Below are 18,746 nucleotides of genomic sequence, written 5' to 3' on the forward strand. Positions count from 1 at the left end.
AATTTACACCTATTTGTGAAAAGTGCCTACAGCTGATTATTCTGCTGGAAGAGTATACAGTAAATCATGTGTAACTGACAGATTATAGTCATTTTGACAGTGTATCTGGTTTGCTTAAATCTTTAAAGTGATTTTGGTGGGCCACACACACCTCTGCCTTTCTCTGTGTATTATTCTGTGATGGTTTTCTCCAAAGATACGAGCTGCCGCCTCTAAATAACAGGACATTGAATACATGCCAATTGCTTTCGCAGTAAACGGCACAAAGCCATCTCGTACTTATAGTCCCCCACCATCATATTTTCCAGTTCAGACTGTCAGCCTTCTAGAAATGGTATTGCTCCCGAAGGTGCTTTTGTGAAAACTACCTATTCAGCGGCCCATCATTTGGATGATTTATACAAATATGTTTATGAACCACAGTGAAATAGAATCGCACAGCCATTATTATTCATATCCAGCTATGTGCGCTTAAGTCTGGATGTAAAAATGCAGCTGAATATTCTCTGAATAGATATCTGAAGAGAGTTCAGGGTAGCAAACACCTTTGAAAGGCATTTTGCCAGAAAACTCATCATTTTGATGCTGAATGGATAAAAGAAATGACTATTTGAACCAAATGTGAGCTTTTATTGAGGGATTGCATTTGAACGTTTTACTTGACACAACATGTGAAAAGTTAAATACAAGTAATTAATTATTATGTTTAGCCTTGATGTACAAAAACATTTTAATTGAAACATGAATAAATATGCTTCCTATGAATATATACGTATTCATATTTTCTCAGAAAATAAGTTTTAGTTCGCCACGTTTGGAGCATGAATTGCAGCACAAGTCGCTAGGTTAAATGGAATCTGGCCGCTGCATTCCAGCAAAGAAACATCAGATGGGAATTTCTCAGTGAGACTGGTTATTTATTATTTAAATACTTCTCTGCGGGATGTTTAGATGGGTGTGTAACTGCCGTTCAACATGCTCCCTCAGACGCACTGTGACTGGATGGTGGCGTTTCTTGTTCGGAGCTTAAAGACGAGGGATCGGTCACTTCCGGGGTCAGAACGTGGCGACACACTGGACACGTGCCAGACTGAAAATCATGGGGAGACAACATTTGGTAAATACAATAAAGTTATGTCAAAATAAGCTTAAAGGGATAGTTCACCCAAAAATGAATTCTGTCATAATTTACTCACCTTCATGTTGTTTCAAACCTATTAACCTTTTGTTCATCTTCAAAACACAAGTGAAGATGTTTTGAATGAAACCTGAGAGTTTTATGTCCTTCCATTGAAGTCAACATAACCACCATTTTTATGCTTTAAAATGTTCATAAGACAAACATAAAAAAAGTGCACTATATAAGGGTACAGGGGGTGATTTCGGACACAACCAGAAAATCAAATACTGGTAATGAAAGTTCAAAGGTGCTTGCTTGAGGCACGAGAACCAACGAGGTTAGTTCTCGCGCATCAAGCTTCTGTTTTCCATATTTGATGAGCTAAATGTAGGTGCACTGACCATTATAAATAATAAAAATATGTTCATCATATAAAGTAGTCATGTCACTTCAGAAGACTTGGATTAAACCATTTGACGCATATGGATAGCTGGATATATGGATATGGTGTCCTTTTGTACTGCAAAGCATGAAAATTTTGGCTGCATTGACTTTCAATGGATAGACAAAAAGAGAGAGAATATTAAAAATATATTTAATCGTGTCCCAAAGATGAACGAAAGTCTTATAGGTTTGAAACAGCATGAGGGAATGTAAATGATGACTGAATTTTCATTTTCGGTTGAACTAGCCTGTTTTTTTTGGCTCTTTCACAAGCTCCAAGAAAAACAGCAATACCTTTCTGAGCCAGAGAGTGACACAGAGTTTATGGAACATGTGGCGGCACGGAAGCAGGGTTGCAATCTCATCTTTGACGTATTCACAACAGCAGATGGCACAGCACTGCTCCTGCTCTGCAGAACCAAAGAGAGTGGGCATGTCAATGTATGTAAAACACAACTCTGCTTTCCATCGTAAACCTTTGACACCAAACCAAATATTTAAACGTCTCGATCCAGTCACGCACACATCAAATTACTCATTTCAGTCATTAGGGGTGAAACTGAAGTCATTTTATGCTTTCCAAAGCAGATTTATCATCCCAAATGCTCTCAGGCTATAAAGTTGAAGTGGGACATTAGTGTGCGAGCATTACTTTTGCCAGCATTCAATCTGTGTATTGAGTTTTGTGAAAAACATTTTTCTTCTGGTGTTCATATTGCACAAAAAAGGAGTACACAAAGTACTTCAAGTCAATCACTTAATGAGTTCGGATCTTAGGGTGTCTCATACACACTCAAGACTAAGACGTTCTTACAATTTTCCATCAGCAAAACACTTCACATGGGCAGCAGTGAGAAACAGGAAGGCAAATTATACATACAGTTCTTATGTCATGTCACTCATAATCATGTAACCTGCACACCCTGTCCAGAACTATAATGCAGCACAAAATAGAAGCACAGAGTCTGTCACTGTGCACAACTGCTATCTATCTATCTATCTATCTATCTATCTATCTATCTATCTATCTATCTATCTATCTATCTATCTATCTATCTATCTATCTATCTATCTATCCATCCATCCATCTATCTATCCATCTATCTATCTATCTATCCATCCATCTATCCATCTATCCATCTATCCATCCATCCATCCATCCATCCCCAAGTTTTGATGTCTGTTAGAACCAGTTACGAACACTTATAATCTAATGCTGTGTTGTGTCTAATGCTGTTTCATTGAAACTTTAACCCTTACGCTGTGTTGAAAACCCTGTAACACCTTTAGGGCCCTATTTTAACAATCTGAAACGCAAGTAACTTTGTGGGCGGATCTCGGGCGCTGTTGCTATTATACCGGCGGGATAAATTACTCTTGTGCCCGACGCAAATCTAAAATGGGTTGGTCTGAAGTAGCAACATTACTCATAGGTGTGGTTTGGGCGTAACGTGCAATAAACCAATCAGAGCGTTATCACACATTCCCTTTAACACATTGCTATTATAACGGCGGATTTGCCAGGCATTCCCTTTAACACATTGCTATTATAACGGCGGATTTGCCAGGCATTCCCTTTAACACATTGCTATTATAACGGCGGATTTGCCAGGCGCACGCCAGGAGTGGTTCACAGCCGAGGAACCACTCGTTCTCGTCAGGGCCGTAAGAGACAGAGAAGTGACATTGTATGGGGATGGGAGAAACCCACCCAAATTAGCTTCGGTTAATCAGGCGTATAATAATTTGGGTAAACGTTTAAGCTAGATTTATGCCTATTTTTTCACATCTTCATGGACACCACAATGATTTCCCTTGTGTGGTAATATTTTTCCAAGTAATTATGTATGGTTTGCAAAAATGGGAACTGCTGCCTGCGTCTGTGTAGATGAGAGAAGCAAAGTGTATGCGCGTTGTGCACACGCTACATTATGGCCCAGCATGCGCCCTTAAAATAGCATCTGAATAATGTGCCACTGACTTTAGACTAGGTTTTTCCTGGTCTGTGGCAGAATTGTTTTCTGTAACTGCAAAATAGCACCCGGGAATGTTTGCGTCGGAACACACCTCCTGTTTTCGCTGATCGCCCCGGGAGCGCAAGTTCATTCCCTATAGTCCGCTGTGCGTCGGGTGCAAAATAGGAATGATACATGCGTCGGTGTACAAAGTCAATTGCGCTGTGTGCAAGATAGGGCCCTTGATGTTCATGGTCAAAAAAGACTGGCATTATAAACATTGCTTGTAAATCATTCAGTATGCTTTATCACCACCAAATATTGAATTCAATCTTTTTGTCAGCCTGTTTTCTTTCAATTAGGACAGGTTTTGTATTTCTTTTTTGGAACCGATGCTTGTAGGCCTCATTGATCTGAGCTTATGTACCTCAGTTTTTGAGAGAAAAAAAGCATTATTTGTGGATAATTTTGTCAATAGTCGAAAACATTTCAAATGAAAAAAACAAAATACTCTTACTTACGCCAGGCGACATTCCTCTAGTTACTTTATTTTAATATTGGTAAGAAATGTGTAGTTTATTTAAAGCGTCTCTTTTTTCTGGGGCATGAGCGATGCCCCATTCGCGAATGAATCACTCGAGTCAATTCTGTTCAAAGATTTGGTCAAACAAGTTGGCAAAACTGTCTAAATTGGTTCATGAATTAGTTTGAATTATTTGTTCAGTTCAGCACACTGAATCGTCGGAAGCGGTTTCTCATAACAGGAAATATAAGAACATCAAGAGCGTTGGATGAAGTGGACCTACAGTCAATTGAAAGCAAATCTGCAAATACATCCTATTGTTTGCCAGCGATGAAGCGATGATCTTTATTAGTTGAACATCTGCGTGTGCGGTCTGTGAACGATTCCACAGGTATAGCTACATTCAATTTAATTTCATACATGTAATACATTTTACAACCAAACAGATTATTACGCTAAAAGTACACGATACCACTACTACAAAGTATGACATTACCAGTTTTTTGGACAAATACTTTAATTTATACATTAAATAAGCTACCATTGTTGACAGAGTATGAAATAAACACCACTAATTCGAAGTAATTTGTGGGTAATGCCAAAGTCCCTTTAAGACAAGTCATTTCACGGCGGCCATCTTTGAAACGCCTCTCGGGCATGCAAGTGCAGCTCCTATCTTTTTGAATGGGGAAACATCAAATTCTCCAAAACTGTTTGCCAAGCTTATGATTAAATTTCATATTTGAAATCACCAATGAAATCTGACAACTGTCTCAAATTTTGTTCCTAAATGCTCAAATAATGACAGAAAACTAAATTTTTTAGGCTGGATCAAGCTAATGCGCATGCGCAGTTGAAGCACGTGTCTCACTGACTGTATATTAACCTATGATAGGAACCGGAGCTTCTAACAGCAGCTGCAGTGATGTGATGACTTTACCAAGTGGCGATAGGCTCTTATTTAGAAGGCGGGACTTATTCAGCGTTGCACTTTCCCCCATTCAAAACAATACGAGTGACGTGTCTTGTCTTATTCTATAGTCTTTGGTATTGCGCAGTGGCGGCGACCTGTTAGTCTTGAAAAGGAATGCCTTTGCTTAGACAAAGTTAACCAGTTTACACGCTTGCAGAAATAAAAATCTGATTACATTTTGGAGAACAGACAGAAGAAGATCCGTCAATGTGCATTTGATCATTGTATGTGTTGTATGCGGTCATAAGCGCGGTCAAAATGTGAAGAGATTTCACTCCTCTCTGTCTCAGTGGTTCCCTTTACATGAACTTTAAACGCAAAACTCTGCAGGTTCACTATGTTGACATTGTATAATAATGTAGTTTACAGCTACATTTGGATTATTAGACAAAGTAAAGGACATCGGGGTATTGGGGCTACAGATGAAATGCCAGAATTAATGCTTCTTCTGTGTTTGTTGTTTATCTGTCTTAATATGTTATTGTATGGTTGAAGTAACTTTTAAGATTATTACTTTTACTTGAGTAGAGTTTTTGGATACTCTACCCACCTTAGTATATAGTCTGGACACAGGGATTAAAACATTTGAGGCTGAATATTCTGAATATGGTGTAACAATAAAATAAGGCACAGCCTGTTCTTTAAATATTACTTAAAAACTCTACTGATGCTGACTGCAGAATTGTATTATGTGCACTTTATGTATCTACAAGTAATGGCAGTAGTACCAATGTTTTCGGCATGCACGGTGATCTGTGGTAGGCAGTCGATGATCTGTTCAGTGGCGGGGGGATGAGCCTGCTCCACATCTATAGCTAAAGACTCCAGATGAGCCAGTGCTGCCTGCAACACAACAAAACACATTAGCATATTTAATTTACTCTGGATAAAGATAGAAGAGAGTTAATTATACGTTAAGCCTTACATTTCTAGTATGCGCTCTCATTGGCTGAAATCAATTAAGTTTGCTGGGCTTTCAGAACATCACTCAACAACTGAGTCCAATTTCTCAATATTGTCTTTTTGGGTATAATTAAGATGGATCATTTATTTGTACAACTTAGCTGTTCATGCAAATACAATATTTATTTGTTCATGAAAAAGCAGCATTAATTATGGAAGACTACTATACTTTCATCTCAATAAGAAATGAACAATAATAAAGTAAAACAGGTCTTGAGGCTCCATTTCAATTTGACCATTAATAAAAATGGGCCCTGATGATGTACAAAAGAAGCTACTCTTCCTTGCAAAAAAATTATCTGACTCTTAATGCCCTCAAAACCTGCAGTGATTCAAGCGGCAATATCACAACACAGACTGCACAATTAAGCAAAATAAGGCCCCTCACCTCCATAGCCTGTGCGAGACGCTCCTCTAATGCCATGTAAGTGAGGAGCTGGGAATGATCCACGTAAGAGATTGCCTGAGCCATCCCAAAACCATCACCAAATTCATCAAGGAACCTGAACAACAAAGGACTTTAAAATACATCCTCTCTCGTTTCCTGTTGCAGCTAACACAATCAAAACGGTTAAGCTAAATATTCTTATAATAAACGATTTTCATATTTTAGACATGCTTGGTGGGTTAAACATTTTCAGGTCATGTTTCAACCCAGAATCAGGGGGGAAAAAATCTTTTGCATAAAGAAAATTAAGCCTATTGTTAGGGCCATGACATTATTTTCATGAAATTAAAGCATATTTTCCTCTCAAATTTCCATTATTCATAAAAGTTAAAAATTATTTAAGTGAAATTATTGTATTAAAGTAAAAAAAGTTTGATTATTTAAATCAGCATAAAAACAAGGCAGTACAACAAATACTACCATGAATGAGATTGCGAATGAGTTTCTTGCATTATGGTAATGAGAATGAAAATAAATGAAATGTCACAACGGTAAAAATACTAAAAACAAACATCGTTTTCAGAGAGTAAAATATATTTTTTCTTTTCATTTAAAGGTTTGTAACATGTTATTCACATGTTTCATGAGATTCACTCTGTAAAGACCCCGATATACTAAGAACGAACTGATGTGACGAGTAAAAACATTTGACACACTTGAGAGTTGCTTTATAGTAGAAGTTGTATTTCTAATCAAAAGAGACATTGACACTGTTTTTCATGTTAAATACTGTAAAGTTGCTTGCTTTAAAGCAGGGGTTTTAAAAGTCAAAGACAGTGGGCCTCCCTTCTAACAACATTCACGGTGGCACCCCATTTTGACACATAAATGTGTGTATTTAACCATTCAAGCGCAATAAGCCACAAAAGTGAGCTGAATTCAGCACCCGTGTGCTTTGGATGTGAGCCACAGAAATCTGCCGAATTCTCTGTCGTAGTTTATTATGCTTTTAATAACTCATAATCAAGCACATCCTGTTCCTCCTCATTCATCAAAGTTTCTCTGCTGGTCTACTGTGTTTAAGCAGTCCTGAGCTTCACAGATATAGTTAGATACAGATAAATCTCTATCGATTGATATCGTCATATCGCGCAGCCCTACTCCGCGCCTCCCCCGACATGCTCTCGCGCCCCTGCTTTAAAGCAACCAATTGCATAAAGTGCTATTTACATAAACGTGACTTGACTGGAATGCCGCTAACAGTATACCGCTGCAAAAGGTATTTCCAACTTGTTACCCCTAAGTGAAGAACAAAAAAGAACTTTGCTGCGAGTATATCGGGGGCTTAAGAGTTAAAGGATGACATTGCATCTTTATCTTGTCATATTTGATGTTGTATATTAGTTTTGTTGACCTCCACTCTGTGTCCAGATCTTCACTCATGCTGGAATCATCCTCCAGGTTATTGTTTCCATCCAGGATAAAGAGTCCAGGGTGCACAAACTGACTGACACCATCAGGGTCTTCATCGCTGCTGCTGCCCGAGTCCTCATTATACATCAGCCAGGGGATCTCGCCCTCCTCCAGAGGGGTCTGCTCTCTAAAGAACACCACACACACGCACAGGACAGCAGAAAAAACAAAACATTTTTAGGGATGCCTTAATATTTTAGACACTTTTAAAATGAATTTGACTTGTTTCATTCGGTTCTGTGTGACTAAAGATATTGGAATAAGAGCAGTACCACATGTACACATCAATGCTGTAGAGTGTAGACAGACTCGTTTGTCAGAAAGGGGAGAAAAATCTTAATGGCCAAGTTATTAATCAAGTCCAGACAACATTTTGTTTGTGCCAACATAGCCAGTGAGATTTGATTTTAAAATAAAATTAATGTCTTATTCAGCAAGGATGCATTGAATTGATCAAAAGTGACAGTAAATAATTAAAAAAAGTTCAAATAAATGCTGTTTCTATTCATCAAACAATCTTAAGCAACAAATCAGCATATTAGAATGATTTCTGAAGGATCAAGAGTAATGATGCAGCTTTTCAATTACAGGAATACATTTAAAATATATTAAAATAGAAAACTTATTTTAAACTTAAGTATGTAACTCTTACTGTTACAGACTTGGTAAGCATAGGAGATTTTTTTTCTTCAAAATATGTGGTCTAGTAAGGCAGCTCACTTGCCTTTGGTTCAATTATCCTTTATATTAAAATGCAAGATGCTTTTAAATTAACGTATCGAGTATGTTTAGGCTTTATCTCTAAAGGCTTTATCTCTATATTTAGTTTCTAAATTCAATCAGCATACTCTCTGCCAGGCTTTAGAAGAACTAAACAGTTGTTCATCAGTTGTACTATACATTAAAAAGGTTTGTCACAAGTCATGTGATGGCACTCATTGTGATCAGGGGCCAGTTACATAAACTTTAACCACTATGTCAAGACTGTGTCTTAAGAACCAATCAGTCTTACTTTTCCAATTCAAATAAGCCAGATTTACTCTATGTAATTGACTTTAAAAAATTGGGGCCAGCCTTGATGAAAAAATTTAGAAGACTAACTTTTAAGACTACTCTAAGCAGTTTATGCAACCGGTTGCAGCATTTTCTTCTAATATCAACCATCTTATAAGTTCCCAGCTAGTAACGACTACAGATTTTTAAAGTCGACATTTATGTGATGAAAGTCGAGTCGACGTCAACTAGTTGCTGATGACATCACTGATGAACAAAGCCTGAACCTTGAGCTGAGACTCGAATGCAGATTCCCTTGTGCACAGCTATGACATATGACACAGCGCTCCTACATAACAGCTTATTTTTCTTTTGGGTTGTTATATTTCTCACAGATTTCTGCTCGTTCTAAATCAGATATAGATAAAGTAGCACATTAAAGATTACATTTATATGAATGCATTAGTGTGACAGAGCGATTGCGTGTGAATTGCACCTGGCAGCATCTCTCTACTAGTGAAGCTGTGGATTTTAATTACAAAGAAATATATGCTATAACTTTTCAGTTTCCAAGCTATTTTACTGATAAATCACCGAACAGTTTACAATACATTTCTGCGCTACTGAATGATTCTGTGTGTGCGCGATCTTAACGTGATATGCGTGCTTATGAGATGAGTAAAACGTGCATTCACGCTATCAATTTTGAGCATCCAGATGGTCTAATCAAACATATATTGTGGAGCGCTCTCGGAGTATGCTTTTATTTGTCATTTTAACTGAAACAGAGCATAAAAGTGGACTTCAAAGATTTATTATCCTGTTGCGCCCTCTATAGACCATGAATGATCAGCGACTAGTCGACTTCAAGCTTAAAGCGTCATGGCAGACCATTAAAGTCGACAAGTAGACTAGTCTGTTCAACCCCTACCAGCTAGATTAAGTTCATTTAATTTTTAAGGAAAATGTCATCCTTTTTTACCCAGATTACATGTACATAGCCTGTCAATATCATAGACTGTGAAAAAATATGGACATCGTGTCCGTGACGTCACCGGTGGGTTTCTGAAGAGCAAAGTGAAGCCCAAAGTGGGCGGAGTCGACCGGTGCCATCTTGGCAGCGCATCACTCCCGGATAACCGAAAAAGGTCAAAGAGGCGGGATTAGCTGAAGTGACGTGACAGCTAAGGGACAGCAGACAAACGGCTAGTAGTGACAGCAGCGGCAATTCACCTGTCACTCAAGTGGCCATGCCCTCAATTATTCAGAACTTTAAGGCTTAATATAACTTAAACGGATGAGTTATACAAAAATTCACCCCCCTCATAGTTGTCATGAAGGGCAAAATTAGCTATATAGAACAAAACCACTTTTTGAACCAGGCTGTAAACATGTTTTTTTGTGCTGTAAAATTGGGCATATTAACATGGGATTGACTCTCTTTTGCAGCCTGTCTCTAGTGGCCAGTCGCTGAATTGCAGTTTAAGTCACTTCCGTATTGGATTTAAGAGAGAAACCGGAAGCCAGGTTGCTAAATAATGTGAAGACTTTCACATACTTTATGGACTTACATCTGATACCTTTCTTACTGATGTTTGTTCAAATTATTTTATTTTTTTCATTGTGCCAAATTATTAACATGCAGAAAGCCTGATAATTTGACTATAAACCATGTCAAAATTAATGATTTAATGTAAATTAATATCATGCATTACCATATTAATTTTTATAGACAAAATAAAAAACAATTGTTTTTTTTATTTAACACTAAAAATCATTAAAAAAAAAAAACCACACAAAAAAAAACAACCCACTTGTCTGTGTCAATGACAGTCGTGTATTGATGTTATCCAAAGTGTTACTAAAGTGTTTAGAGTCTGTGTGCTTACTCTAGAGCGAGGTTGAGAGAAGGCACTTCTTCCAGACTGCTGCTGTTTACAGGAGGCTCATCCATGCCAGGCAGAGTCTCCCAGCTTTCTTCACTTGTGCACCTCTCCTTCTCCAGCCCAGAGTCGGACGTCCACGAAGCCGACCACTCGCCCTCGCTGAATTCTGAGCTGCTGCTTAGAACACAGAGCAGGATACACGCACATGCACACAAACACACACACGTGAGCACACCTCGTAAAAGTCAAGGTAATCCTCTTAGCTGAAGAGCCTTAGCATCCAGAATGAGCACCTTTGGCACCTCACTCATTTCCTGCTGAGTGAATACCTCATCAAGCATTCACAGTAAATGCCCAACTCATCCTTGACTTGCATTATGAGAGTGACTTTTCACAAAGAACCAAGCGAAAATGTTGTTCCTTTTCAACAAAGAGTCCATGAAAGGAGGTGCTTAACCTTGAGAAAATGAAATTCGTCCACTTGAGTTTGTGATTTTTGTATCTCTGCTATCAAAATTTGGGACAAATTTAAAACCCTGATATGGGTGATTTAGTAATCTCCTACAAAATAAATAAGCAAGCAAGCTATTCGTACAAACATGTACAAATAGTAAATGTACAATAATTCAATAGGTTTTGTAGCAGGACTACATTTTTTAGCTTTATGAATTCATTCAACAGTAGTGATGTAAAAAATTGAGAAAAATGACTATGCTATAGAAATATAATTAAAAGATTGAAAACAACAAAATATTATGCTTTTGGTTGTTAGAATGTGAATTAAAAATATGCTTTTTCTTCAAATGAATCGAAATCTAATAAATTATTATGCTTGGGGACAGTACGATTTTTTAAAGAAATTAATACTTTTATTCAGCAAGGACGCACTGAATTGATTAAAAGTGACAGTAGCCCCATTCACACACACACACACACAGCCTTCTTTACTGGTAAGCAGTGTTGGATAAGTTACTCAAAAAAAAAAAGTAATTAATTACTACCTATTAATTCTTCAACAGTATAATTAGATTTCTAATTACTCTCTCTAAAAAGTATCGCATTACTAATTAGTTTATAAATCCAATATCAACCTCAAACAGTTGAACAATGCAAGGATAGACATGAAACTGCTCTTTTAATTCTTTCAAATAAATAATATAAAATTGCATGAATATTTCCTGAACTGACCGAAGTATTTAAATGGAGGTTATGAAAAAAAAACACATCCATTTTAACATTAGATGTTACATTTTTATGTCAAATCCATTCATGTTTTATATAGAATTGTTCTATAGTCTATACAGTATTTAATGCAATTACATCAGAAGTAACTAATTAAAAAGAGTATCCCTTATTTTACTTTTTCTCAAAAGAAATTGTAATTAAATTACAGTAATTAATAACTTAGTAATGCATTACACCCCAACACTGCTGGTATGTGTCTATAATTCTACAAAATAAAATAAATTCTGTTCTTTATAACTTTGTATTTAAAAACTTTTTTTTTACAGGATTTTTCTCGGTTTCAACAAAATAATGTTTTTCATAAAATGATTAAAAAGCACATTGATAATAAGTAATAACGTTTCTTTGGTAATCAGAACGTTAGAAAGATTTCTGAAAAATCATATGACACTAAAGACTAAAGACACTATGTAATAATATTTTCATTCATGTTTTTACTGTATTGTATTAACAAATAAACAGCCTTGGCGAACATAAGACACTTCTTTCAAAAACACAAATTGTAAAAAAAAAAAAAAGAAAAAAAAAAAAGTGTATAAGTTTATAACATCTAATATTCTCTCTCTAAAGATTTTCTGCTATTATTATGTAAAAACAAATAAAAAGAAGCTAAAAAAGGTAATGAAATCAATTTGTAACCCATTTGTGAAAAATGCCATGGTATAACCACCCACTAGAGTCTCATCATAGAGTCGGTGTTACCAATCAATTGGCATTGATGCAGAAGCTTCTCTGTATATATAATATTATGAAGCACATTTATTTTCATGCAGATTATTAATCTGTACAAATCTGTGCAATGAAACATTTTAGCACAATCTACTGAATTGAGATACATGCAATACATACTGTACCTTTCATCACCCTTTGTAGACGGCTCAAATTTCTCTCCAAAATTCTCTAGATCTTCCCAGATATTGTCATCATCATCCTCATCATCATCTACTTTAGCGTTATCATCGTTCACACTTTTACTGTCCTTGGAGTAGAGGTCACTCAAGGTCATGGGTGGAAAATCAAAGAGGAACTCATTTTCAGGGCTTGTTTGTGCGAGGAAACCCGGAGGTGCCGAGCCACACTTGTTTCTGTCCGATGAGCCCGACAAATGGCTTACTTCCTCTTTTTCTGAACGTTTCCTCCTTTCAAGGTGTGTCTCGCTCGTCTGTTTGCGGATCTTTGGCCTCACAACCATTTCGGACTGTAATGTTTCCTCAGGGTTGGTTTTTCCTGTGCTTGCATAGGAAACGGCTCCAGCGCTGGCCGTAACCCCGTGACATTTCGGAGCTTGGTCTTCACCAACCAACAACTGACCAACGTTCCTATTTGCTTGTACAGTTCTTTGAACATCTGGTTCCTCACAACGAAGTTCTGTTGAGTTTTTAGAAAGTGCCGTTTGCGCTGAGCGTTTACTTGTTTTTGGAAAGACATCAGGATGTGAATCAAGCGAATCTACATTTCCACCCAAATCACAAATACCATCAAGTCTCTTCTGAGCAGCCAGCGACGGGTTTAAACTCAAGTCCTCCTCCTCAGCTCCGCTGCTGTCAGGCTCATAGGCATCAATGTTGATGTAACTCAGAGCTTCTGGGTTAGGCTTGCGGTCTTCATTAATGGGCCAGACTCTAGCTCGATCACTTTTTTCTATACCAGAACAATATTGTCTGTCGTATGGCACAACCCGTTCAGTCTTTGGTCTCTTGAAATGGTTGGAGGGTGCTTTTAGGACTCTACACAATGATGATTGCCTCCTGTTGTGGCCCTCTTGACTTGAAGCTGCGTTTAACTCCGAGCGCACCGAATTTGTGCATGATGTCGGGAGGATAGTCTGAAGCACTGAAGAAATGCTGGCCTTTGACGCTAGAGGGGAAAATGTTTCAGTTATTTTTCCTTCACTGGATAGAAGTTAAAGGAATAGTTCACTTAAAAAATGAAAAATTCTGTCATCATTTACTCACCCTCAAGTGGTTTCAAACCTGTATGAATTTCTTTCTTTTGATGAACACAAAGGAAGATATTTTGAAACCAGACAGTCGATGGACCCCATTGACTTCCATTGTAGGAAAAAAATTAAAATACTATGGAAGTCAGTGTGGTCCATCAACTGTTTGGTTACCGACATTCTTCAAAACATCTTTTGTGTTCAGCAGAAGAAAGAAACTTGAGGTTGAGTTCAGAATTTTCATTTTTAAGTGAACTATTCCTTTAATTATTTTGTATATGTAAGCAAGCGTATATGCACTATAGAGTGAAAGTCAAAAAAAATGTCCTGGTTAAATTTTTTCTCAAAATTCAAAAGAATAAAATAAGAAATTATACTTATACTTTTGTGTCTCATTCATGATGTTTAAGTTTCCTCCAAAATGACAATAATTACTGTAATTTAAAAATAACTAAATAAAAATACTCATTCATTATTGGAATACACATTGATGAAAATAATTTTTCCAAACACAATTATAACCTTAATTAAAATACATACTACTGTGACATAAACTTAATTATACTTCAGTGTAAAAAATGTTTTTATAAAGAAAACTATTTTTTTAATTGAACATTTGAATAAATAAATTTTTCTTATTGAATTGATTTTAATCAAATTACAGAATGACACAAAGAACACTTTGCTTTGCTTAATTGTCAAGAAAATGTCACAAAGCAAAAATAAGTTTTATACTCCAAACAACGGCCTTTTTTCTTTATGCAAAAACATGTACATTTTTTTATATGTTTTCCTTTGGTTTTAGGGGTAAAATATGACCTGGGCATTTCTTGACAATCACTCTCTCGCTATAAAAACCCCCCACACATTTCAAACTACTTATTGACAGTCACTCTATAAAAAAAACACATATTAAGCTACTTTCTACCCACCCTCATCATTCTCGTATATATATTTGCATAATAAAGTCAGATGGTCTCCTACAGGGTTTCCGTCTACACCTTTTAAAGGTGATGAATGCTCCACTCTAAAGCGGAACAACCCACACATGCATATTTCAGCTCTTTAAAACCCGTTACATTCCCAATATTACAAAGCTGTTTATTCACCATGAGAACCAGTGAAATCTCAAAATCTTTTCCACTTTCGCAGATCACAGATTTCCACTTACTCAAGAATTGCTAGCTGAAAGGAGTATTTTTTACATTTTTTAAAATAATATAAGTAATTTTAATATATTATAATATTTTAATACAATAATCAGTGACAACTAAGGCATATTTAAATGCTTGGCTTGAGTTTGGGGTGGGACGGGACAATCAGTTTATCAACCAATAGCATTCATCACTTTTGCATTCCCTTTTTTCAATGTTTGTAGCAAGAAAATGACACTTCACCTTTAAAGTTGAGTAGCTCTTTAGTTTCATCACGCACTAAATGTTTCCATCACCAGCTGGTACGTACCCACTGCCTGGTCCTTTTGACTCCTCTCCATGTTCTGACAGTCCACACCAGATGTGGCTCTTTGTTTATCTGTAAGCGGCCGGAAGCTGATATACGCGTGTCTCCGGCCGTATCTCCTGCCTGAGATGGTCTGGTATCCTCCTGCTGGTCTGGGCCACGCAGACTTTCCTGCCTCCTGACCCATTCCTACGAGAAACAGAAGATAAAAGGCCTGGTCACAACAAAGATGACTATTACAGTCCACACCAACGGATGTTAACGTTCTGTTCATTATAAGCGCGCTGCAGTTACTGTATGTCGTCTGCCACTTTAAATAATCAAGCTCTTTAAAATCCGGTGGATTCTGATTGGCTATCCAGTCAAATGTTTTTATTGTTCATCAGATGGAAAAAAAAAATCTGAATGCGATTCCAACAATATCATTCCTGTGTCATCACCATCATTATAGTTGTGGTGTGCACTTCCCTATTCTTACAGAATTAGAAAGATTATTAAAAACTAAACTTTGGGCCTTAAAGGGGCAATTCACTGGTGGAAAGACAGGCTTTTAATAAAACTTGTCTTAGAAAAGTGAATCATTTTCTGAAATTGGTACTCATTGACTACAGAAAAGAGATGTTGGGAGCCAAAAACTTAATTTGTAGTTTTAACAAAATCCCTGGAGTGGTCGAAAGTCCACCAGATGATGTAAAGTTACGTGTTTTGCAACATCCTGTGCACTTTTGCTGACAAATAAATGAGGTTATTTGTGTAAAGGTCAAATGGAGAAAGAGTAAAATTATTCATTATTAATTCTTTAATTATTCACCAACAATGTAGCAATACAAAGCCGGTTGAAATTCTGCAAACTTATCCTTTATGCATCCACATATTTTCTAGGGTCACTGTACATTGTCTACAATACAATGTCAACATACTGTAATTGCTTGTGATGTTCCTCATTTGTCACTTTGGATAAAAGCATTTGTTAAATTATTCAATGTAAGTTACCAATGTAAATGAAAACCTCAGTGTGTTTTCACCAGATAAACCAAACCACACACTTCATCCCAACATGTAAAAAGTGACACAATGTTTTATGTTACAAGAAGAAGATTGAATTGTGACCAGTAAAGGTTCTCAATCTTCGATGCTGAAAACGCAGTAGTCTCTTATTAAAACACATCCAGTTTAGGTCTTGGGGCCTCTAACAATCATGGGCGTTTGTTAAATACAGGAAATATCCCAAATGTGCAATGCAGTGCAACTCCAGGACCAGGATTAGAAAGAATTAAAGCTTTCTAACCTATGTCAGATCACATTAATGCTGAACAGAACACGGAGGTTACTTAGCTCAGTCTGATCAAAACGCATCACTGTCATGTTATTGTTGTCTGTAGTTTGCAGCAAACACATCACATCCGTCAACATTACGCATTAAAGCAGCTTGACATATGCTATCGCTTGGCATATTACCTCAAAAGCAATCATTACAATATACAACGCCCTAAAACCGATTATTACTTCAAGAAACACACAAATCACATGATTCATTTGATCAGCTGGATCAATTCAGTCGACAACGGCCCTCATACAAGTTCAGAGCAGCTAACAAGCTAACTAATGTTTGTCGACAAGCGCCGCTGCTTCCTGAGCGTGGATTATAATGTTTGCTAACGCTTTTATTCCTCATGTTTCGCGCAAAAAACTCACACAATGTTTTGGTTTATGAAATGTGTCGTCTGTTAAAGGACTGTACCTGTGTTCCTGGATGCCTCCTGTGTCAACTAAACTCTGCGAACGTCACCACGAAACTTAAGAGTCACGTGACACACGTCCACCAATCAACTGTGAGTATAATTGTCAGTGTTATAATCGGGTGCAGCTAGGCAGCTGTAACCCAACCGCAACACCACGTGTGCAATTTAAAGCCCACCTGGAAAACAAAGCTGTCAGGGATGGGATCATGGGGATAGCGTTGAATGGGATGGGATGGGGTGGGATGGGATGGGATGGGATGGGGTGGGGTGGGGTGGGGTGGGATGGGATGGGGTGGGGTGGGATGTTAAAGGACAGTAGGATAGGAAACATTGTAATTGGAAGTGTTAGGAGGACAGACATTGAAATGTAAATTTCAATGTGGTTTAATTGTATGGAACTGAAAAGGAATTGATTTCCAATGAGACATTTATTTATTCCTGGGTGCTTCATAAAATGTGTGTAGGCCAGAATATTTTCAGACAAATACACCACCGCCAAATACCCTGAAACATAAGAAATCTAATGATTGGAGGAAACATAGTACACAAGATATAAATATTTTTAACCTGATTATCTAATAATTTATTCATTCATATGTTACAATTATGTTAATAGAATCAAATTTATAATACAATGACAAAAAATAAAAATGTAGTTATCATGCATTCCATATTTTCACATTAAACCTATTAACCATATAAAGAAAATAACAAAGCAGCACTGCTGCCCTGAAACATTAGAAATCTAAGGATTATCTAAGAATTTATTGAGACATTTTAATTGATGCACCATTTATCACCTGCAATGCCATTGTGTAACCACTAGATGGCTGTATAGCTCTATATATACACATCTAAATGCTGTGTATTCCCTGGTTGCTGGGTTTTTATTCAGACATAATTACTTACTTTGCATTTGGATATGGGTATTTATTCAGACATTATTAAAGACTACTTTTTGTCAAAGTTGAGTTTAAGTTGATTTGAAGAATCAGTTTTTCATTAGCTACAGTCAAATCTGGACACAGAGAAAGCATTTTGTTATTCATAGCTACAAATAGCTTGATCGGTCACATGAAAGTAATCAGACCAAGTCTATGGACCAAGACAATATTTCAAAATATATTGAGTGTTAAATACCATGAACAGAGACATTATGAGAAAAACACTGCATCAGAATGGTATTATTACATAGGTATTAAAGAAGGGGTATTTTGATTGTAAAGTTTAACATCAGCTCCGAGGTGTAACAGATATAATATAAAATTTTAATCTAATAACTTTAACACCTGCTCGAAATTCAGTATTAACTCATATAGTCAGTCTAATGGTACACAGCTAATTAAGCAATCATGATTTATTTATTTATTTAACATGTAGGCTAAAGTGTGCATTAAAAGTACCATTTCGGCAACGAGAACGATGCTGAGGCAAATTAAGATAAAGATGTGTTCTGGCGACTGGCGTGTTTATTGAACCAATCAGATAAGAGTAAAACGAGAGTCAGCTAGAAGCTCATTTGATTGGCTACATGAAGAAGGTGGACCCGCCCTCCTCTTCGAGCTTGCAGAACTCAATGAGTGTGAGAGAATCGCGCCAAAACTGGAAGTGCAGGTAAAAGAAAGACGCAATTATTTTTTT

At 36.9% G+C, this 18,746-nt stretch overlaps 1 protein-coding gene across 2 annotated transcripts; it reads right to left on the reverse strand.

Annotated features, from left to right (window-relative positions):
• Positions 1-609: 609 nt before the first annotated feature.
• On the reverse strand, positions 610-17,185 carry pja2 (praja ring finger ubiquitin ligase 2). Of its 2 annotated transcripts, none has more exons than XM_082171440.1 (9): positions 17,105-17,185; positions 15,367-15,552; positions 12,818-13,820; positions 10,722-10,892; positions 7,781-7,966; positions 6,367-6,481; positions 5,744-5,858; positions 1,859-1,974; positions 610-1,090 (listed from the first exon to the last, which is right to left on the reverse strand). In XM_082171440.1, exons 2-9 carry the CDS (start codon positions 15,548-15,550, stop codon positions 971-973), a joined length of 2,010 nt encoding a protein of 669 aa, XP_082027566.1. In that variant the 5' UTR covers positions 15,551-15,552; positions 17,105-17,185; the 3' UTR covers positions 610-970. The 2 variants fall into 2 exon arrangements, with proteins under 2 accessions (XP_082027566.1, XP_082027565.1); XM_082171439.1 differs by having other exon boundaries at positions 10,722-10,895.
• Between the last annotated feature and the right edge of the window lie 1,561 nt (positions 17,186-18,746).

Source organism: Leuciscus leuciscus (assembly GCF_965113295.1).
Source record: "Leuciscus leuciscus genome assembly, chromosome: 5".
NCBI lineage: Eukaryota > Metazoa > Chordata > Actinopteri > Cypriniformes > Leuciscidae > Leuciscus > Leuciscus leuciscus.